The sequence below is a fragment of the Rhinatrema bivittatum genome, chromosome 5 (genome assembly GCF_901001135.1).
Source record: "Rhinatrema bivittatum chromosome 5, aRhiBiv1.1, whole genome shotgun sequence".
In the NCBI taxonomy this organism is placed as follows: Eukaryota; Metazoa; Chordata; class Amphibia; order Gymnophiona; family Rhinatrematidae; genus Rhinatrema; species Rhinatrema bivittatum.
In genome coordinates, this window is record NC_042619.1 from 248,308,145 (window position 1) to 248,332,505 (window position 24,361).

General features: G+C 43.5%; 1 protein-coding gene across 2 annotated transcripts in view; it reads left to right on the forward strand.

Annotated features, from left to right (window-relative positions):
- The window catches only part of KAT6A (lysine acetyltransferase 6A), a 333,161-nt gene that overhangs the window by 206,948 nt on the left and 101,852 nt on the right, over positions 1 to 24,361 (forward strand). For both annotated transcript variants that reach the window (XM_029603716.1, XM_029603717.1), the window contains exons 9-10: positions 17,902 to 18,017; positions 21,078 to 21,219. In XM_029603716.1, the coding sequence (XP_029459576.1) occupies positions 17,902 to 18,017; positions 21,078 to 21,219 (258 nt within the window). The remainder of the gene's footprint in view (positions 1 to 17,901; positions 18,018 to 21,077; positions 21,220 to 24,361) is intronic.

Below are 24,361 nucleotides of genomic sequence, written 5' to 3' on the forward strand. Positions count from 1 at the left end.
AGTCATTCCCATGGACAGGGTTGAGTCAGGGAAGGCAGCACTTTGCATAGTTTTGAAAAAAAATCTCTTTTGGACTGAAAAACATACCTGCAGAAAAACCAGGTGCACATCTCTGCAGGTACTTTTTCTGGAAATAATAAAAGGAAAACTACCTGCATGATTTTGCTTCGATTAGTAGTGCATGCTCCATGGGTAAAAAAGTGCCCACAGAGTTTTTACCAATTCAGACAGTTCGATTATTGCCCCTCTTCTAATTTTAAAAAACAAACAAAAAAAAACCTGTTCTCTGTTATATTGTGTATTGTCTCAGAATTTCACCTGGCAAGTAATATATACCCTTCTGGCTTTCTCATATATCTTCAACCACTATTTGTGGGATGGAGGGCTAGCCATTATCTATAGCAGTGATTCCCAACTTGTGTTCCGTTAGACCAACTCAGGTGTTGACTGGAAAAGAGGTAGCCAAAGTGCAACTGCTGAGAAAAAGAGCAGACTGACCTTCCCTCTAAGTAGCTCTGCTCTAAGGCTGCTACTGCCTAATACTACTGCCTGATCCTCTCTTTTCAGTGTGGGAAGTGTGCAACCTCAATAAGCCCAAACCAGCATGGAGGGTAGGCATGAAAGAGTGTGGCTGATTGCCACCATGAGGAGCTTGAAATCAGGCCACGAGGAGGAGGAGGAGAAATATGCTGCCACCAATACCTTCAACAGCTGCTGTTCCAGAGGCAGCAGGGTGATATCCTTGAGGAGCATTTTTGGCTACTGCTAAGGCTGCCCTACAGGCCTGACAGGGAGAAAAACTGCAGTGAGTAGCATGGTCATGGTGGGGATCAGGGAAAAGGAAAGCAGGAAAGAAGGGGCCATGGGGGCCAACACTTGGGAAGGGGGCTGCAGGGAGGAGAGGGCAAGAGAGAGAGCATCGGAATGAAAATACTCAAAAAGGGCCTTAAGAGGGATAAGGACAAGAGGGAGAAAACATGAGATTGAGCTGTGAGGGAGGGTAGTATAGAGAAGACCAGGAAAGGGGCTGCAAGAGGGAAGACGACAGGAGAGAAAGCTCTCAGGAAGTGGTTATGGGAGGAGGGAAACAAGAAAGCTATAGAGGGTGAGCACTTAGGGCCATAGAGGAAGGGAAAGCACTTGGCAAAGGGTCCTTGAGAGGAAAAGCAGGAAAGGGGGCCAAATAAGGGAGAGGATAGAAAGAAAGGCATTAGGAAAGGGGCCATAGGTGGGGGGAATCAGTGCAGGAGAGAAAAGACATGGGAGAGGCGAAGGGCAGAAGCGTGATATCTCAAGAAGGGGTTACGGGGGGAAGAACTAGAGAAGGCGATGTAAAAAAGGGGTAGTGGGTGGAGGGAAGCCACTTTGGAAGGGGCCATGAAGAGGGAGGAGTAGCACTCATGAGAAAGGTTGGAGGGAGAGCACAGTTTATATCAGAAACCATTTAATACTACGTTTCATACATTACAAATGTTTCTGGAGTGCATATTATTTATTATATTAATCAGTTTTTTGCAAAGCATTTAACAGCATTAAAAAAATTAAAGACAAGCATGTGGGAGACCACAAAACTTGTGGAAGTTGTTAAGGGGTCCAGGCTTCTCAAAAGATTGGTAATCCCTGATCTATAGAGAATGGTTAGCTCATAAGTGTTCATACTATGTTAGGCTGAGAGTATAGTTTGTAAGAAATATATGGGCCAGGGTTTTGGAGTTATTAGTCTATAGAGCAATGAAAGGAGGAGCTGTCTCAGAGACTCTTGAAATTGCAGTAGATGTGATCTTAGATTCTCTGAATTTAGTGGTACTGGGACCTAGCAGAGATTGTTGCATGTGCACCTATCAGAGATTGATATGGGTCTAAAGTTTGTATCTGCGTTAGAAGCTTTAAACAGTCTGACAGTGCAGCTCATGAAATAGGTCGTACTTCAGACTTAGTTTTTATACCAATTCTGAAATAACTGGGTTGGCCTGAAGTGATTGTCTGGTCTCCGTTGAGCTTATGAGTAAGGGAACCAAAGATTTAAAAAGAAAGTATAAGTAAGTAAATTAAATCTTTTTAGAAAAAATGAACTCTGAAGAGTTTTTAGAACATTTTGGAAATTTTATTATCATAGTCGTGAGTCCTTGTGCTGTAGCATGGTTGACGCAGCCTAGTAGGCAAACCTACCAGGCCCATGCTGACAGCTGGTGGACATGCCAGGTTGAGCCTTTGGGTTCCAGGAGCCAGCAGGACTTGGACAAATGTCTCAAAGGGCAGTCAGAGAGAGAGAGTCCGAGGTCAGGGCAGGCAGCAATCAAGACTTAGGATGTATAGCAGAGGTCAATACCAGGAGATCAGGCAGATGAGGGGACAGGGATGAGGCAAGGGAAGCTGGAACAGGACTGGAGTACGACAGGATATGAATAAGCAACACGCACTGAAAAGCTGCGGGGGACTTGTTGCTGAGGCACTGGACTGAAGTGCTGTTGGGGTTTAAATATCAATTGCGTTGATGTCATCAGGAGGCGTCAATTTATTTATGGGGGAGCTCACTTTATTAGCACATAAGCAGCAGTACAAAAGCAGTCTTGAAATGGTTTCAGTCATATCTCCATGGTAAAATACAGCGAGTTGTTAATAGAGAGACTTCTTCGGATTGGTATCTTGTGCAGATGGGAGTCCCACAGGGGTCAGCTCTTTCAGCGCTGCTGTTTAACATCTATCTCGTGCCCATTTGAAAGCTTATTAGCTGACCTCTGTGAAGGCTTCCATCTGTATGCTGATGATTATACAGTTCTGTATCCCTATCTCTAAGTCATGGCATGAAACCATTGCAAAGTTGTGTTTGTGTATATCTTCTGTAAAGAGCTGGTTGACCCTGTGGCTAAAAATGAAATTGTTGCTATCCATAGTAGGGAGACAATTGTGATACCACCTACTATAAAAATTGAAGATGCTGAAATTAATATTCTCCCTCATTCTAGAAGTCTGGGGGTAATAATTAACAATGACCCCTCAGATTAAGGCAGTACTCAAGGTGGGCTTCTATAAGCTGCGCCTGTTAAACTGTATTAAGTCGTTACTGGACCCTATTGATTTTCGTACAGTGGTACAAGCCATGATTTTTCCAACCATCGATTACTGCATCGCAGTGTTTCTTGGTTTACCTCTTACTATCGTCAAGGTACTCAGACTACTGCAGAATGCAGCTGCTTGGTTAATAATCCGGTTGTCATATTAGATCTCACATTTCTCCTGTACTATTTGACCTCCCCTGGCTACCAGTTCACTGGAGGATCAAATATAAAATTGTTGTGCTGACGAACAAACTTCTGGCACTAGATTCGCTGCCATGGACAAACACCCTGCTCTGGATATAAAATCCTGGGAGGTCGCTACATTCCTCTCAGAGAGGTTTCTTGGACATTCCATCAGTGTACCAGGCCAGACTTGCTGACTCGAGAGAGCGAGCTTTTTCTATCGCTGCCCCAACTCTCTGGAACTCATTACCTCAAGAGCTGTGGCTAACTGACTGTCACACGACCTTTAAAAGAATGGCTAAAACGTTCTTCTTCAGACTGGTGTTCTTGTAGGCCGGCCTTTGTAAGCTAGTTTACGTTTTTGGCTTTTTGACTGTGAATGCATATGCCTTCGAATTTGTATCTATTGTTATCTAACAGACATTTATTTTTTTATGTTTGTTTTAATATTGGTTATGAATGTTACTTTTGTGCAGTGGCTAGGCAGTATATAAATAGTGTCAGAGTGTGTGCACCTGTATCAGAGAGAGAGAGACATACCTATACACATGCTTTGTGTCTGAGAGTGTTTGTGTCTTTCTGTCTGGCACAAGCACACACATTCTCACTCAGTGTGTGTGTGTCTCTGAGAGAGAGAGAGAGAGTGTGTATCTATGAGAAAGTGTCTGAGAAAGAGTGTGCCTTTGTGTGTGCCTATGTGTATGTGCCAATAAAATATCTGTTTGTGTGACTAATATGTGTGTGTCTTGACTCTGGCTGGCAGTGTGGTTGTCTCATTACTTGCAACTGGTTCAAGAGCTCATTGGTTGGCCAGACCAGGAATTCAGGATCTATTTATAAATGCAAGAGAGATAAGCAGAAACTAAAAGGGGCATATAATGGTGGTGGTGGATGGCCCCAACCAATTTCATGGGTGAAACGGAGGCTGCAGCTCTGTTTGCTTACCCATGGTCTATTTCTTAGTTATTTTAAAAAAAATGTGAAATTTATTTTGGCTTAATTCTGCCAGGTTCCAGGGTCGACTTTGTTTGCTTTTGGGAGCTGTTGATTCATGTGCTACAGGGAAAGTGCACAAGAGAGTGAGATATCCAATGGGCCAGTTTTGAAAAAAATCCCCTGGGCTGATATTTTCCTGCAGTCCGTCCCATCTATATTATATTAATTTTGCTTGTGTTTTTTGTATAACGGTCCTAACCTATCTTGCTTTATATGTTTATTGTGAACTAGTGGTGGAATAGCGAGAGAAAATCAAATTAAATGATTTGTATTAATTAAAATGGTTACTAAGTTATTGTTTTGTAACTCTTTAAGCAGCTCCATTAACAAAAATCCCAAATTATATCCTGGATCTAGTTGGCCTTATTGACTTTGACACAAATGACATAATGCACTGTGTAGGATCCAGTTGAATCTCATTCTGCATACGTTCCTTCATGACAATGTTATAAGAATGGCTGCTAAAGGTTCAGGGAATTTACAGGGAGCTGTTAAGAATGATTGCTTGTGGCAGGATAATAGGGTCCTGATGTAATATAGACTGAGACAGAGATACAAATAAAAGTATGAGACGTTAGTGTCATTCCGAGACAAGCTGCAGTGCAAGGGCGGTTTCTGTTTGTGCATTATGAAAAGCTTAATTCCACTTTACGCAGCACCTTGACTATATAAAAGTATAACTTTCTCTTCATTTACTGTACTCTTGTTCAGATTTCTTGCTTTTCTGAGTACAAGCCTACCTATCTTTGATCAGAGCTTCCCTTTCTCTTTCAAAGATGAGGGAAAGGACCCCTGGGAACATTTTCCCAGCTTTTATTGTTGTTGCCCTGGCAGATGCTTTCTGTTTCTTTGGGCTTTCAACTCAGTCGAAACCGTCCTCTGTTACAAAACCATGAGCCTTCATTTGCCACTACCTGTGGCTTTTCCCCCTATTTTATATTCCCTCTGAATTCAGCCCAGCCATCATAGCAGCAGTCCTCAGCCATAGGTCATAGGCCATAGATAGCTCCAGAGCACAGCTAATGTGGGGCCTGATTCTGCCATTAGGTGTGTGAGCAATACAGAGGCCCCCGTTCCCCAGACTCTGTGAATACTGTCTGGAGCATCACCAGCCCCAACAGTGTTTTAGTTTTAATACTCTCACAGCACTCGTAGTTTGTTTCCAATCTGCCCTAGGTCTCAGATGTGATGACCATGCCCCTTTAGTTTCCCTGGCACATTCTGTGTTACTTTTCAGATAGTTTGGAGTTTAGCCACTGGTGGGATTGAAAGCTCATGGTATTTTGCTTTCTGGATTTCTTCCTGACATTCTTATTGCCTTTTTTAATGTTTTAATATAATTGATTTTTACTTCTGTTGTGCTTACATTTTCTGTGGTTGGTTTAAACTGGCCCGATCCAGAGCAGTCTTCTTTTTTTTTCCTATGAATCTGTCCCTGACCTGTATTTTTCTTGTTCTGGATATATAGCACAGCTATTTGTTTACCTCTGGCTTCTCAATAATAGATGGAATGAAACCAATCTAAAATTAGCAGTGAAATACAAAACTAGTTAATAAATAATGGAAAGTAATAAGTCCTAACTAAACCAAAGCATGTGACATGTTAATCTTTGTGTCAAAAAGCTTAACAGAGCCATCACCATTTCAAAAACTCCCTAGACCCCAAATTCTCTCAATACTACCACTCAAGCTAAGGGCCCTCTTTCCTGAAATGATTCCCACAATAAGCTCTCTCTCAGGCTCCCCAGTTTTTCCTTTCCTCCATTCAACCAAATGGCCCCCAGTTCTCATCTGACTACTTGTCTTTTAGCTCTCCTCATTACCTAAGCTCTTTCCGCTCTCCTCCGCACAATCGGGCTGATGCAATATCAGCGTGCGTTAAAAGGGCACTCATGATTGAGTGTCCGCTCCCTTAACTTGCGCCGATCCACCTCTCCGGGGTACCCAATGCTAAATGCAAATGGGCTGCCTCGGTAAAAAGGCAGCGCTAAGGGAAATTGTGCGCTCCTAGCGCCTCCTCGGCAGCGGGCACCTGGGAGAGGTGACTCAGCCACCTAGGAAAATGGTCGCTCAATTTTAGAGTGTCTGTTTTCCTAACCTGTTCTCAGCCATGATATTAAGTTGGAGGAATTACAGAAAAGCAGTATTTTCTGCTTTTCTGTACACTTTTTGGGCTCCTCAAGATTTATCGCCAGCTCCACAGCTGGCATTCATTTTTGAGAATAAAATTGTACACCTCTGGCGCACATTTATTTATTTATTTATTTTTGCATGGAGGGGGAATCGATAATAGCCTCATCAACATGCATTTGCATGTGATGAGCGCTATTACCTACGTGCACATTTTGGATGCAGTAACCCCCATTTTGCATTGGGTAATATGGATATTCGTCCAAAGCGCGCATGCAGTCACGGGTTAAACCGTGCACTGCAGCCAGCGCACGATGTAGCATCGGCCTGTGTGCCAGTTGAGCCATCAGTGCCTCACTCCATGAGCTCTCAGGTTTCCTTTTTCTATCCAGCTCCCTTGCTTTTCTCACGCCTTTCCTGAGTTCCCCAGCTTCCCTCTGCTGAGCCTCAGGCTTCCTAATATAATTTCACCTTCCCTAAGATTTTTGGCTTCTCTCCACTGCTGTTCACTTGGCTTGGAGCTCCTTGCCCTAAGCGTTCCTTTGTTTTGTGCTGCAGGTACTGTGAAATAAACTTTATAGAAACTAAGGTCAGATTGGCAAGATGTTTATCATACTTAAATTTGGATAATTGCAGAATTGGCTCTTAAACAGATATATCTTCTGTTTGATGTTGAATAGAGCATAAAGTGTTATGACTGCTTTTAAGTATTGAACCTGTTTTATAATAAGTAGAATAGTAAAGAAAAAAAAAAGTTCCAAAGGTTAATTTCTATCTGCAAAGCAAAAATTGCTCTATTGTTTTTGCCAGGGATCGGGTTAAACCACAGAAGAGCTGCAGCTGAGGCTCTGAGCCTGGCACCTGAGCAAACGGAAATGCACAGAGAGTGGCAGGCAGTTGGGAGTGCGTGAGCCTGGGACCATGTTGGTGGGAGGGGTAGAGCTAGAGCATCAGAGAGAGAGAAACAACAAGCTTTGGAGTGCCAACAAATGCAGGAAGAGCTAGCAGGCAGCTCAGGATCTGTTGCGTTTCTCCCTTTGACTTTGACCCCTCTCTCTGCTGCTGCCATGTGCAAACAACTGTATTGGAGCTGGGTCTCCGCTTTCACACTGGGGATTCACCTAGAGGAGAGGTGGGGAGGTGAAGGCCGAGTTCTGATGCAGCAGCAAACGCCGCTGCCACCACCACAGGTGCATATCTTACTCCTTATTGTGCTGCTTCTTGTATCCTTATCTGCTAATATGGGTGGGTTCCAGCTGCATGACAGCCTTAAATTGGTTATAGGCTGTGATGAACAGATGAGAATTCTCTCTTTTTAAATAGTATCATTGGAATTCTTTCCTGAAGAATAAGGTAGGATAAAATATTAATGTAATCAAAAGGTTTGTAGCAAATGAGTATCTGTGAACAATCTGCTTGTGAAGTAGGTTGTAGCATCTATGTAAAACACTGCTCTTAACAAAAAGGGTGGTAGTTTTGTAAATTAACTATAGTGACACAGCCAGGTATTGAGAAAATGTGAAATTTGTTTTTATTTAGCAAGTGTAATTTTTAATGGGGATACAGCTGCTCTACGGTGTAAGCCAAACAAAACTGAACGACTTCTCATGGGGCTTTCTCTACTATGAAATATGAAACTGAAAGATAGCAAGCGGCTTTACAACAGAGTCTAATCCTGTTAAGCTGCCACAGAGGACAGTATGGGCCTCTAATTATGATGAGGGGCTCAAGACAGTCATTCAGATAGAAGTATGGGCCTTCCCCTATGGGGAGAGGTCAAAAGAGTCACTATATCTAGATATAAATAAATAATACAGTATGCTCAGGTTTTTGACATTGATGTCTGTCTGTTGGGTCTTGCTGGTACCCATGTGAGACTGGCAAGTGCATGGATTGCAAGGATATCCTGTACCATGGAAAGAAATTGGGCTTGCAAGAATCATGCGCCATCTGGTTGGGGAAGGTTTCATCAGGTGACTGCTAGTTTCTAAATGTTGCTTTTACACAGGGATTACACTTGTGGCAATAATGGGTGAGCCCTAAAGCAGATTAGAAATACATGCTTTCTCTTTTTAATATGTGCACTTCATAATTTCTGCATTACCCAGCCATAACAGCAGACTATGTAAAATAGTACAAAACTTATATGAAATCAGTCATATGTCCTTTTTAAATTAATATCCAGCAGGAGGTACCTGTTAGATAGTGGTTATTTATTGTTTGTCTTTTATTTTGTTACTGATTTTAATTATGTATGTCTGATATGATCTGCTACAAACTATAGGATGTATATGGACATAAAATAAATTATATGTTAACCTTCCACTGGTTTGGAGAGCAGAATCCAAGTGCACTTCTTACTGTGCTTTTGCCCTAACTCCTATTAAATGAGTTACCTTCTGTTGAACATGCTAATTTCTGAGACCATTATGTATACTGGGATATAGCTTCCTTGCTATCTAATGAGTGCCCTCAGCAAGGAAGCTACATGCCACCATATTAGGATTTTTCAAAGGACTTCACTTGGTTGGTTAGAAAATTTAGAAAATAAGAAATACAATAATTCATTCCATGAAAATACCCAAGACAAATCTGTGGTTTGTGGTTTTACAGGGTAAATCACTCTTGTTACAGTGGTCTGGAAAGACTGTCTAGCCCCAAGTTAACTTGCACTTCTCAGACACGTTGCCAGTTAAACTACCCAGCTTAAAGTAGTACATTTAGCCTATTCATCTTATGCTGATCAGGAGTGCATAAAGACATCTCATGTATCTGTGCCCTGAAAAGTATGCTGTTCTTGTTTGCTGTGAGTGCTTCCTTCTGTTTGCTTGTTACATTTGGGTAATGCTGCTCTGTGAGGGACATCCATCTTGTCTATTGTTACAACTGAGTAATGCTGCCCTTCTCTATTCTCCTATTCTTCCCATCTCATATCTGCTTTTATGGCTGGGTAAGAGTGCTCGGTGAACTTCCTTTCTCCCATCTACTGTTGTAGTGAGGGGCCTCTTCCCCTCCCCTCCCCTCCAGCATCTGCTGTTATGGCTGGGTAATGCTGCTCTGTGAGGGGCCTCCCTCCTGTCTGCTGTAGGCTAATGCAACTCTGTGAATGCCCTCCCCCTCCACTGTTTGCTGTTACAGCTGAGCAATGCTGTTCTGTGAGCAGCTTCTCTTCAGTCAGCAGTTACAGTTGAGTAATGCTGCTGTGTGAATGCCTCCTTCCCCCTCACCCCTAAACATTTGCTTTTACAGCTGTGTAATGCTACTCTTAGTGCCCTCCCCATTCCATGTCCACTGTTACAACTGGGTAATGCTGTTCTGCGAGCACCTACCCCCTCAGTTTTGGTATTGCAGCTGAGTGAGTAATGCTGCTGTGTTAGGGACTTCCATCCTGTTCGCTGTTATAGATGAGTAATACTGTTCTGTGAATGCACGTGTGCTGTTACAGCTTGGTAATGCTGCTCTGTGAGCACCCTTCCTTACTCCCATCTGCTGTTATGGCTGGGTAGTGCTGTTCATGGCGCACTCTTCCTGTCTGCTGGAGGGGAGGTAGTGTGTGACCTGGATTGAAATAGAAAGCACTGTGAACTTTTATTTATTTGATATATTTAACTGCTTCCCCAGTCAAATCCAGACTGCCCAAAGCGAAAAATGCCGCTTGCATAAGTATTCAACTCCTTCAGACTAGTACTTGGTAGAACCACCTTTTGGTGTAATAACAACTTTGTCTGTTGGGGTAAGTTTCTACGAGCTTTTCACACTGTTTGGGAGTGATTTTTGCCCATTCTTCCTTTCAGATTTGTTCAGGTTGGTTGGATGACAGTTATGGACTGCAGTTTTCAAATAGTGCCACAGATTCTCAATTGGATTAAGATCTGGACTTTGACTTGGCCATTGTAGAACATTTGCCTTTTTGTTGTTCACCCATTCCTGTGTTGCTATGGCCTTGTGCTTGGGATCTTTGTCCTGCTGAAAGGTGAACTTTCTCCCAAGTTTTAGTTTTTTAGCAGGTGGAAGCAAGTTGTCTTGCAGTATCTCCTTGTATGTAGCACCATCCATCCGTGCTGAGGAAAAACATCCCCACATTATGCTGCCACCCCCATACTTTACTGTTAGTATGTTGTTTGCTGAGGAATGGGCAGTATTAGGTTTGTGCTACACACAATGTTTTGAAGTTTGGCCAGAAAGCTCCATTTTTGTCTCATCTGACCACAAAACCTTATCCTACATTTTAGCTGGGTCACTCTGATGATTTCTGTCAAATTCCAGATGTGCTTTGATGTGGGTTTTCTTCAGTAATGGCTTCTTTCTAGCCACCTTCCCATGCAGGCCAGTTGTATGCAGAACTCTTTACATGGTTGACTGGTACATCTCCACTCCAATCTTAGCCCCAGTCTCAGCCATTAAACTCTGAAGCTCCTTCCTGTTGGCCTCTCTATGGCTTCCCTCACAAGTCTCCGCCTTACTCTGACACTGAGTTTTGAGGGACAACTTTGTCTAGGCAGTGTCTGGATGGTATGTTGCAGCTTCCATTTACTCACAATTGATTCCACAGTGCTCACTGGGATATCCAAGCACTTAGATATTATTTTGTGTACTTTTCCCATCTTGTGCATGTCTATAACTTATCTTTATTTTCCTTAGAATGCTCTTTGGGCTTCATTTTCAAGCTTTCCTTCATATTCACAGTCTGACCAATAGTACTGGAATTAGGGGGTCTTTTAATGATTCTCAGGTAGAGGCCAATTGTAAGGCAATTGTTAGGGCAATATCTTTCATCTGTGCAAACTTGGAGCTTCCACAGCACATGGGGTTGAATACTTATGCAAGCAGCATTTTTCAATTTTTTATTTTATTTTATAAAAAATGCAGAGAAATAATGAATTGTGACTTTAAAACTTTACTTTAAGAGCATACTGGTTTGCAATAAACATGTTGTCTGGAACAATCTATATAAGTCATTTGTACTCTGCACAAATCTGACTTTTTTAGGGGGATGAATAATTTTGTAAGCTCGTGTGTGTATGGCATTTTCAGAAACTCAGATACTCCTGCAAAATATACAGAGTCTAGAATCAAATTTCTTTTCATTCCTTTTCTTCTCTCTTTTTCATCTTTTTCCTTTTGTACTTGTTCATCAGTCCCTGTCATACCCCATATAGCATATCTGGATAGGTCAGGGTACCTCACTGCCCTGAGGGCTGGAGGGATGGTTCCTCCGAGGTACCCCTTCTGTGCTGCTTCTTGGCTTGTAGGACCTATCAATAAAGCAGAGTTGCTTACCTGTAACAGGTATTCTCCAAGAACAGCAGAATATTAGTCCTTACACATGGGTGACATCGGATGGAGCCCCGGTCCGGAACTTTGCTCTCAAAGAATCTAGAATTTTCAAACATGCCCCACTGAGTATGTGCAGCTGTAGTTATCATTCTGCCTCCTAGGCAGAGTCCCTCAGTCCATGAATATAGTTCATACAAGGAGAAACCAACTCCCAGAGGAAGGCGGGTGGGTTTCATGAGGACTAACGTCCTGCTGTCCTTGGAGAACACCTGTTACAGGTAAGCAATTCTGCTTTCTCCGAGGACAAGCAGGATGGTAGTCCTCACACATAGGTGATTCCCAAGCTATAAGCTGTCCGAACAGGGAAAAGTGGGAAACTGCACACTGCTGAAAGCACCACTTCTATCCCTTTTGCCTGTGAGGCAGCCGACCCACAAAAGGGTCTAGGCAGGAAAAGAATTGGATTCTAAAAAGAGAAAACCGTAGAACAGGCAGACACAAAACCCCAATACGTAACAGAGGAGCCTAAGGCAGGGGAGTGATGTGAGTGCCAGCAAGAAACAAACTGTATCACTGAAAACAGGATTTCAGATTAGTAAACTGACAATAATAGGTCTAGGACCTCCTGGGTACAGGAAAAAGTCTAGAGATGTAAACAAGAGAAGGACTCTTGGACAAAGACCGCATAGTTTTCTTTGGTGCATTTGCAGAAGTGTGCCTATGTTTGGCTGATAGGCCCTGAGGGCTGGAGGGGCACAATGGGCAGAAAAACCCAAGCAAAGCTTGGAAGAATAATCAGCAACAACGGCAGGGTCTGTGACAGACCCTACGTGTCAAAGTACCAGACATAGCTGACCATGCAGGACAGCATTGAGAGTTTCAGAGGATGAAAGGCAATCCCTGAATGGGATTGCTAGCCCAAAACCCTGAACAGGGAGATAAGTTAGGCCTGAAGCTCACCCACACTGCCCCCTATCAAGGGCAGGGTTATCCATCCTGTCTAAGAATAGTTCAGGTGAGCAAGAAGGCACTTTGAACAATCTTGTGAAGTGAGAAAATCTAAAGGCAGTACTGGCCAGAATTTGGTGAAAATATAGGGGAAAATTGGTTTATCTTTCCCTGCAGGTATACACTAATATATACCATGAATGCCCTAGCTTTTCTTCCTTTCCCCTTGATATTCCAACTGGAAGTTGGAAGAAGCGAAGAACACAAGGAGGCAAACTGCTGGACTGCAGAAATAAGAACAAGTATATCTCAACCCCAAGAGAGTAACTCACTGCCGATTCCAGAATAGCTGAAACTGACGGTGAATCCCCCAGGGATGAAATCCAGAAATACTCCACCAAGAGACAGGAAGCCAGGGTGCCACAAGTGCAAACCACTGTCGAACCGGATTTCTTCACCAGCTGGAAAACCTAAGGGTACCCAGGGCACCATCAGTGAGATCTCAGAACAGACTGCCCACGAACCTGTCTTAGGTATTAATACCTCTGCCATGATTACATATACTTCTCCCAAGGAAGCACACAGTTTAGTAAATGCAACCACTGTTGCATGAATCAGGACTCCCCTGTCCACAGAAAGGGTTGTCCCTAAATTGGGGATGTATAGTTTGCAAGCTACTGCAACCAAACAGTAGCATCTCTGTTGTGGGTCCCTCCCACAACTCCCTCAACCATGGATATGACGATAGGTTGAAAGGCATACTTGCCAATTAGATGGACTAGAACCCTCCTCACTGAGGTAGGGTTCCGCAAGCGAGAATGACTGGCAATCTTGATCCTCTACATAAAATGCCCATTAAGCTCAGCAGGTTTCAAAGTTGACTCCTGGATGAGAGAAATGCCTAATCTTCATCGGGTATCTACCCTGAAGAAGAGACTGAAACTGGAATGGCTCTCTTGCAAACTAGACCTGCTGTGCCTTAGGATGACCTAAAGAGAGCTCTACCACCCAACCCTCTCTTGGATCATGCAAGGAACATGATCCAAGAGAGGGTCGGGTGCAAGGAACTGAGAGCAACTGCATCAGAAGCAGTGACATCTCTTCTCCGGGAAATGGAGAACGAGGGATACCTCTTGTAGTGGTGGGCAACCAGGTGGGGGGCCCATAAGGGTCACCCTGGAAACACAGTCTTATCTCTCTTTCCTGAAGGGATAGGAAAGCAACGGGAATCGGGGCCTCACGATCCTGAAAAACCTTTTAACTCTCCAGGTGAGAGTTGAGTTACAGTCACTGATCGCTGAGGTTCAGAAGCGACCAATCGGCCTCTGGCAGCCACTCTCAAATGGGGTAGGCCACCACGGTAGTCAACGGAGGGACCCCAGCCAAAACGGTCTAATGATTGCTGCTGCTGTCACCCAGTCCTGGCCTATCTAGAGATGCACCGATTCAAAAGACTCAAGGCTCCAGTTTGGTGATAAACCTGCAGGGAATGGAGCCTCAGGGGCTTCCCCACAAAGGGGATTTCTAACATGGGAGGTGTTGAAAGACATAGTCATCTTCTGAGGAAGAGGAAGACTCCTAATACTACCCTCCTGATATCCAGTCCCATAGGAGTTCGACCAGGGATACAATCTTAGGTCAGACCTGTGGCCTTTTGTGCTCACCACAAGGGAAACACATACACACCCATACAATAGAGGGCAACTGGAAGAATGGTGCCCTTCACTGTAAAAGCAAGCTGACTAGTCCTCATACAGTGATATCCCATCCTGCAGATGGTGGCACACCTACAAACCCACTTCTCGTGCTTGTGGATGGAATCCCACGGCTCAGCAAGAACTAAGCACCACCTGTTAAGAGTCGGTGGCAGTGCACTGCCAAAAAAACAATCACAAAGTATGTGATGGCACCTTCTTCACCAGTTATAGAACAGATGAGGAGCTGATACCTTGATGCGACAGTGGCAAAACCCTGGCATGGCTGTGTACTGCACAGACAGGGAGAATGTCGTTTGCCAAGGCGGAGGCACTTGGAGTAGATGCTCTGCCTAACCTTGACTGCACAAGCTGCGCTCCACTGTCATACTAATTCCCGATGGAGTGGATAGGAACAGTGTGACGACGGCTTCCCAGTACCACTGGGACTCTGATTATGCGGTGATGGTGACTGGCTTTGGTGTTGCCCCCATGGACATTACCTGTAAACGCTCCAAGAGACCAGACACAGCCCTTGAAATTACATCGGGAATGGCTCACCGCCATTTCCCTCATGGAACGGCAACAGCGAAATCCATGGCAAATGACAGTGCCCCTGGTGCTCTGCGATCGTATCCTGTGGCATCTACCACGTCCTCTGGTGCCCACCATTGTGATGGTGGCCGTGGGGCACATAGTGTTCTCGCGCTCACCAACAATGGATTACATCAGTGGCACCAAATGATGCTGTACCCAGGGCTTTGACGACGCTTGACCATGGCTTGATCAGTTTGGTATTTAGCTGCCATCCTAGCACCATAGTCTCCCGTGGACATCAACAGCCTGGCAGCACTGATAAAGACCCTGGTGCCTGAAGGCATCGATGGACCGGTGGTACCGAGGATGCCAGGGGCGCCTGTAGGCAGAGGCTTTGCAGCCTCAACATGCCTCATCGGTGCTCAAAGGAACCGATGACTGTCAGTGCCATCGACTGTTCCCCTAAGCTCATCTATACATCCAAGGGCATCGATGCTGCAAGCTCAGTGGCATCCTTCGCCAGTGGTTATGGCTGATGATAACCTCACTAGTGCTCATTAGCACTGATGGTGCACGAAGCCAGGCAGGACCTCCAATACCCCCGATGCCAGCGGTTCAGGGCCCCCAAGATCATTGGCATCCATAGTGCCTGAAAGCTGTAGGCCAGTGACGGGACAGCCCGATGCCCCTTGGTGCCTTGTCTGAACACCACAAAGGAGTGTTGAGGGCACCAATACACTGCACCTGGATGCCTCAGCACTCCAGGGTGCCTTGAGAAAATGTTGCCCCAGCGCTTGACAGTACCAAGTCTGTTCAAGGATGAAACCCCTGTTGCCCAAGGGCTTCAATAGCACTTGAGGGCATTCAGGTCCAGGCAGTCAATGGCTTTAAGGGAGACTAGGGCGCTCAGTGGCGATCCCAGTGCTTCGTTGATGGTGCTTGACATAGTTGAGAGCGGCAATGAATGGCATCGCTAGCTAACATGCCAAATGGCCTCCTTGGCAGCCCTGCACCTCAAGGGTTTCGATGGTATCGAGGCAGCTCTGCACAGTTATGATTTTGAGGCCACAGCTTCGAGGCCATGCACTTTGGCATTAAGGCTACTCAACTTAATGGCCTACACACACACCTCTATAGGATCGAGGGTATCAATGGCTCAGAGGGCATTGATGGCATCAAGTGTGGCTCCAATCGCTTAGAGGGGGACCAATGCGCTCAAAGGCAGGCCTGGTCCCTGACTCTAGAGGTCAGTGCCACTACTCCTCCACATCGAGGCCCAAGGCACTTGATGACTCCGGTGCATCGAGTCCACAAATGCCTACGGCACAAAAGTACTTATGGCATTTGGAGGCCCTGGCATCTCAATGGTATCAGGGGTGATCATGGCGCTCAGTGGTAGTCCTGGTCCCCGACGCAGTCCTGACATTGACGTGTCAGATCAGTGCACTGGTCACAGATGTGTGTGGGCCACCATTACTGGGCATGGAAACAGAAAGTGCAACAGAAAGCTGCTTACCCAGACTCTTCACCCTCTCTCACAAGGAGATTGCACTGCCATCACAGGCAAGCAGGAGGAGAGGCTAAGTCATTCAGGGCTCCTGCCTGTGGAGACTATTTCCTTTGAATGTAGGGAGGATGAGCTATAGCCCCCCCCCCCCCCACACACACACACAGGAACAGTGTGGTCCTCAATTTCTTCACTGTCTGAACCTTCATCAATGCTGATCGATCAGTGAAACGACATGGGATTCCTGCCCACGTAGAACTCAGGCGAGACCCCAGTCTCAGCAGCCTACACGGATCACCCATGGACTGCATTCTGTCAGTTCTGCCAGCACCTGACAAAGGTACGGAAAACAGACAGAGCAAGGAAAGGACACAGATATCAAACTGCAGGTGCAGTATTGAATAAGGGATAGTATTAAACTCTTCCAGGCTGCACAACGACTAAGGCCAACCATGCAGCTGGCAGACAGTGGAAAGAAGAAGAAAAAAGAAAATAAAACTATTGTAAGGTAAGGGAAAGAAAAACAGCTGCAGCGCTAGAAAGCATCACTTACAAAAACTGTGAGGAGAGAGCAAAGCTGAATACTGTAACACACATGGCTTCCGTGACCACGTGGCTTTGGGGAAAAAAAGAGACTGAGGAACTCTGCCTAGGGGGCAAGGTGATAACTATAGTTGCACATGCTCAGTAGGTCATGTTTGAAAGTTGTAGAATCTTTGAGATCAACGTTCCAGACCCAGGGCACCATCTGATGAAGTCACTGATGTGTGAGGACTAGCATCCTGCTTGTCCGCAGAGAACTGCAGCCATCTTCACTCCTTCCCTGGGCCTGATTGCACCACAGCAGTAGAGCCTCAGCCACCCGAATCTGATTTCTACCATTTAGATGTTTAGACTTATCACTTCTTTAAAAATAAAGAATGCCTGATTGACTGGTATCATTTGAAAGGAAAGGTCAACCAAGCATTGCTTTTTCTTATTTATAAAATGCCATTGATGTACATAGAGCAGTACATTGTTTTAAAGTTGATTTGCTGTATGATAAATAATGGAGAGCCTGGCAACAAAAGTTGCAAAACATTGGGCATATAAGGGAAGGCCAGCATGAGAGGCGCAGGATTCATAGGAAGGTAATGGTGCAATTGAATAAGAAATGATATGGCCTGGAGGTTAATTCAAAAGAGAAAGGAAAGCAATATCATCAGATTATCGATGCTGAAAGATAATGATGGATGTAATATAGTAGCTGGCATCTGTACCATCAATAGGTTTCTGCAGCCTCTCCAGAAAAAGGAGCTGTTCCTTTCATGGCAAATATTAGTGGCTCTGACACTGCTACCAGGCTATACAAGCCTGATAGCAACAGGAAGCTTTTTGCTCTCCTCCTGGAGAGTCAGCTGTGTCCTTGCTGAATTTAAACTGTTTTAACATTGTCATCTTATTAACTCCTTTGCTGAGGCTTGAAGCCAGGCATGGGGTAAATTCAGCTGACTTATATTCCCTCCGTTATCTGCTAAGAATTATATTTAAGACATGATAATTTATTTTTATTTTGTTTAATGTTTTGCAGAAAGTTGGTGTCGTAGGCCCACCTGATCCACAAGTCCGCTGTCCGTCTATCATCGAGTTTGGGAAGTATGAAATACAGACATGGTACTCATCCCCATATCCACAGGAGTATGCACGGTAAGGAAGGTTATATCAGTATCTAGTACAGAGGTTCTCAACTCCAGTCCTTAACGGCCACAAATGGTTTTTGTTTTTGGGCTAACCGAGCAAAGCAAATTAACCTTGTTCATTGACCGGTACATATGCAGATACTTCTGCGGAATATTCATTGTGGATATCCTGAAAACAAGACCTGTAGGTGGCTTTTGTTGAGAATACCTAGTAGTACCACATCTTTGTTGATGACATGCACATATTTTTGGCCTGTCAGCTTCCCCCTACTCCTTTGGGCTTTCCACTCAAATCTGAACCTACTGCAGCTAGGACCATGAGATGCCTTTCATAGCTTCCTGAGCTTTTCCATCATTCTTTTCCCTCAGCTTCCTCCCTCTACATTCCAGCTTTCACAGTTACAGTGCTTGGTAGGCGGCCACAGACCGCAGCTCCCTTAGGAACCTGGTACTTGTGAACCCTAAATCCCATCCATGGGTGTTGTAGTTTTATATTGGCTGCAATTCCCGCAGTCTTCCACCTCCAAAGATTGTGAGTGATGCTTCTGCAACATCTCTGGTAGTTCTCCTTGTTTCATTTCTTTCACCACCTTAACTGAATTTGATCTAAAAAGTGGTTGCCTATTTTCTTGAAAACCTTTTCTTTTCTCTGCTTTGATCACTCTCTGCTCTTCCGTATTACTCCTTTTCTTTCAGGAACCTAGATACCTTATGTGTTCCTCCATTGTCATTTCCTGTCACATTTAGATTGTTTCCAAATCATTGTGTGTTCAGATTTTTCGTATTTCTTGTGTCTACCCCTAATACCAGATAGGCTAAGCTCTCATTACATGCTGTAAACTTGACTTTCTTCAGTTTGTCTCTCATCAGTCTTCATTCTGTGGTCAGTCTGCCAGGGTGCGGTAAAAATGTGAAACAGAAATAGAACTACTTCTACACTACATTTTTGTTTAGATCCCTTTACTATCATTCCAACTGTCAGCATATTCACTACAAATTAGCTCTGCTAGTATTCCTTGCTTTTCATTATTTTCACCCCTCCTACTTTCTCTCCCCACACTCATGTTTTAGCTCATCAGCATTACTGCAGTTGATGCACACTAGCATCTTGTCCAAACTTTCTTTTGCATTTTTTATACCTGTTTTCTTTCTTTTGCTGGTTGCATCTACTTTTTGACACAAGCTTCTGCCTGAGGTACATACAACTTTCAAACTCTTCAAAAATTAACTGAACATTTTCCTCTAATGCAGGAGTCCCCAAACTTTTGACAGAGAGAGGGTCACATTGAATATTTCAAATCACTGAAAGGGAGAGTTCACTCAGGTGGGTGGGGGTGATTTGAAATGCTAGGGAAGGGGGAGCAGTAGGAGGCAGATACTGGGAAAGGGCTCCCTAGGTTGTGGCACATATACTATCAGCAATAATAATTCTGTATTCTTTTGAAGATAGCAACCTAGACACATTACAGAGAGCCTGTCCTGCCTCTTTCCCTTCCCCAGCGTCTGCCTCTGCCACACACCATTCAAGTAGAGGGGTTACGGGATTGGGGCTTGCAGGGGTAGCATGATTCAGAGCTACTTAGAGTGCGACACTGGAAGGGGGACAGTCAGGGAGGTGCTAATTCCCAACTCAGTACATCATGCAGCCCCTATCCCATGACAAACCTTCGGGTTGTGGCCCATTCTTCACCCTGCACCTGTCTCCAGCTAGAATGCAGTGGCTGCAGGAGGAGAGAAGGGAGCACATTCCTGCATCAACTTTGACATTCACTACCTACACATGACCATGATCATGTTCAAAACCTGCAGCCGCCACCTTCTTGCTAATCTTCTGCATCACAAGATCAATGAGGAGAGGCAGTGCCAGTTGTGAGTTTTATTTTTATTTTATTTATTTTTTTAAATTATATTCCGCCTTTTAGCCATTTCAGAGTGGCTTACATTCAGGTACAGTAGGTATTTCTCTATCCCCTGAGGCGATGTATTGTGAATTTACTTGCCCAAAGTCACAAAAAGCAGCAACGGGCTTTGAACCCTGGTTTCCCCTGGTTCATAGAACACTGCCATAACCACTAGGCTGCTGCTCCATATGCTCAGTCATGAGCAAGATAGTAAATGTCACACCAGATGACAGTATGCTCTCATCACTCCTGCAGCCATTCTGGGACAACCATTGCTTCTCCTTCAGCTGCTATTGTCAGCAGTAGTGTGGGGACATTTGCTCTAATGTCTTCAAATACTTGTAATACTCTGGACAGAGACCTCAACAAAATACAGAAATTTTGGTAATAAATCTCTCTTAGACCTTATATTGAACAAAATGCTGGGGTTTTTGTATTATTTCTACATACTGAAGTAAACTAAGGTCTGCAAACAAGTTGTAGGTGATACCTTCTTACTGGACTTGATGAAGGGATCATAGTTCTTGAAAGCTAGTCACAGATTTATTGAGTTAGTCCAATAAAAAGGTATTGCTTACAAATTGTTTTGTTAATCCTTATTTCTACATATAGTCCCTTTAATGTTAAGAGTGCATTTGTTCATCTTCCTTCAGCAGACCTATACTGCTGCTAGTGGTAAATATTTTGGAGGCTTTTTTTTTTTTTTAAGGAGACAGGGACAGATAATGCCAAAACATGATGAACTTGAGTGAACATAAAAAAAAAAATATATATATATCCTACAGTGTTTCCCAGTTTCAAATGTCTTTAACTACTCTTATCTAAGGATTCCAGAAGAAGTTATGCAGATTGTATGGTTTACTGTGGCTATTTTTAATAATAAATGAAAGTCCTGAATTGGTAGGGACCTTCATTTTCAGTTTTTATTCTGTTTTTCCTGGAAATTTAACAGCATTTATCATAAAAAGAGGAGAAAATCAGTGGACAAAATGAATGATTGTGCCAATGATTTTTCTCCTGCTTTTGTTTGATATGATAAACATTGATAACTTCCCAGGAAAAATAAAAACTGAAAATGAAGATCTCTATGAATTAGTTATTTTACTAAACATTTACAGCTCTTTATATTATATAAACCATTTTCCTTTCTCTGTAATTATCTGCAGGTTACCAAAGTTGTACCTCTGTGAATTCTGTCTAAAATACATGAAAAGTAGAACCATCCTCAAGCAGCATATGAAGAAGTGTGGCTGGTTCCATCCTCCAGCCAATGAGATTTACAGAAAGGATAACACCTCTGTTTTTGAGGTAACCCAAACTGCATATATAAAATATTTTTCAAGCGTCTAGTTCAGAGTGGCTTCTGTACCTAATTTGTACTCACTTAAGAAGCTGGTGTTAGTTGGTGCAGAGTATTTTCCAGCATTTCTATGAAAATCTGATGTTCATTGGTGCAGAATACTTCCAGAAGAGGACAACGTTTATTAGAGCAGGTTCATTTTTTGTTCCTGCAAGAGAGACCAATGTCTGTTCTCTGATATCTCCATGAGAGGCTGATATTTATTGAATCAGGGTATTTTCTGATTCCTACATGATAGGCCGATTTTTATTAAGGTGGCGTGGTACCTCCTTAAGGCACCAATGTTTATTCTCTGTTACCTTCATGAGAGACCACTGTTTTGGGGCTCAGGGTATTTTCTGATGGGTGACATCATCGACGGCACGAACATAGAACGTTTCCAGAAAAAATGAAGACCTCTCTGGGCATATATAGCAGCTTCCAAGGTTAACAGTAATGCAGCAAACCTCAGTTTGATGTTTACTGCCAAGAGCAATGGACATGTTTTTCTCCATGGACATGCAGGACAGTAATTGGCACACAAGGGGGTGATGTCATCCGACAGCATCAAATCAGAAAAGCTGTCTGAGCTCAGAAAATCCAAGAAGATTTTTCTGATAATGTATGGGTGTTCTGTGCAGTTGCAACCGTGCAAGATTCCTTAGTCTTTTTTTCTTCGCTTGTGCGAAATGACATGTTTTTGGTCTCTCCTTCAGCCAATCATCGAAAATTTTGTTCACAGTGTTTTCACTTATTTATTTTCTTCTAATGATAGTATTTTTTTTGTTTCGTGTAAATCTATTAAAAGAAAAGATTTTGTCTTAAATTCATAAAAATTGAGTTTGACTTAGTTTCAGCTCTCTTTAGAATGGCAGGCTTTAAAAGATATCCCTGATGCTCCTTCAAAGATGTCTTTAACAGATTTCCACAACTGCTGTCTTCATTGCTTTGGACCATTGCTTGATGCTCCCAATTGTGCTGCCTGTGCCCAAATAGCTCCCAGGGCCATAAGATTCAAAACTTTCACATCAAAGTATGTTACGTTCTCCTCAGCCTTCTGGAACAGTGTGAGAGAGAAACCACCAGCTGAAGGTCCAGAGTCCTTTCAAACACCATGACTCGGAAGTTATGGTGCAAAAACCATTTCTCATCTATCACATGGGAGAAACTGTGCTCTTTAGCACTGAAGCAGGTGGGCACCAGAATAAACCGTGTCCTTGCAGAAGACTTCTCAGTGCTCAGAATTAAGACACCATTACTCCTTAGTGCAGGGGGTTTGCCAACACCAGTGATAAGAAAAGGAAACATACCCATATCAGCACCAACCAATAAAAAAAATTCATTTGGAACCAAAATAAGCTATGCCATTTCTAGTTCCAGAATCTGATAGCTCTTCTACAGGGGTTTCTCCTGCAAAGGAGCACTAGCCTTTTGTTAGGAAAATGTGGCTTGATGTAAAAAAATGTGACTAATATTCCAAGTTCTCCACCGCCTCCAAATCACCATACTGGGTCAGACCACAGGTCCATTAAGTCAATATCCTATTTCCAGTAGTAGTGGCTAATCCACGTCACAAGTATCTGGCAGGATCCAAAACAATAGATATAGACCATGCTTTTTGTGCCCAGAGATAAGCAGTGGCATTCCCCAAGTCTACCTGGTTAATAATAATTTATGGACTTTTCCTCCATGACCTTGTCCAAACTACAAAGAAACACAGGATTGTACTCAAGTACTTTCTCATTCCAAAGAAAACAAGTGGTTTCTGCCCCATCTTGGACCTCAGAGATCTCAAAACATAAAAAAAAAAGAAATGTTCAGAATGATCTCTCTAAGAACCATCTTCCCTCATTTAGAAATTGGCTGGCTGACCATTCTCTGTCTCAAAAATGCCCACACACTTATTTCGATCTACAAGGCTCACAGAAAATTTCTGCATTTCAGAATGGCTAACAAGCATCAATAGTATCATGTTCTTCTCCCTTTCAGCCTCTTCGCAGCATCCAGGATGTTCAAGAAATGCCTCATTGTGGTTACTGCTTGTTTAAGGAAGAAAAAGTTTTGTTTTTCCCTATTTAGACGATTGGCTCATATTGAGCCAATACCCTTCAGGAAGCACATGCCTCTACTCTCTTTTTGTTTGGAAAACAATTAAGCATGGGGTAACTTGCTGATGCGGCTGTTACTGCCCTTAACCAAAAAGCCTGAAACTCCTGTTGCAACTCCAACATTGATCTCTGCTTCAGCAGCAGGGAGGTAAAGTGGAATCGGACTCAAACCGCAACCAACAAGGGCCCTTACTTGATGGTTTGGGAAACTGAAAAGCATGGGGGTGACTTGTATGGCACAGCAGAGGCTACCATAAGTTTGCTGGGCAGACTGGATGGACCGTTGGTCCTTTTCTGCTGTCATTTCTGTTTCTATGTTTATCCTTCAATCCAGAGGATTCATCATCAATTTCCCAAAATCCAATATGCAACCAACACATATAATAAACTTCATAGGATTTCGCTTGGATACCAGACAAGGAAAAGTGTTCTTCAACTGAGAGTACACTACCAAAATAATTCTATTCCTTTCCAATCAAAGGAAAGTTTCATCCCGTTTCTTCATGAAAATGCTGGACCACGTGGCAGCAACAGTACATGTTATACTGCTTACACATCTCCACGTGAGATAAATTCAATGTCACCTAAAGATTCCATGGAACCAGTAACTACAGCCACTGTTGCATAAGGTAGATATCTTCAGCATCTTCATCCAATCTCTGATGTGGTTGCTGAATCCTTCAAATCTGTTGAGAGGTCAATTTTTTCACCAACTTCAGTTTCAAATTATGATAACCACAGAGGCTTCCAATCAAGGATGGGGAGCCCATCTGAACAACCTTTGTTCTTAAGGAGCTTGGTTTCCACAGAAAAGATTGCTCTACATAAACCATTTATTGCTGAGAGTACTCTTCAATGCTTTAAAAGTATTCTGTCCATGGTTAAAAGGGAAAGTAGCTTTGATCCAAACAGACAACCAAGTAGTGATGCACTGCATCAGCAAACAAGGAGGAGCAAGCTTTTTCATCCTTTGTCAGGTGACCTGCAAGATATGGAAATGGAC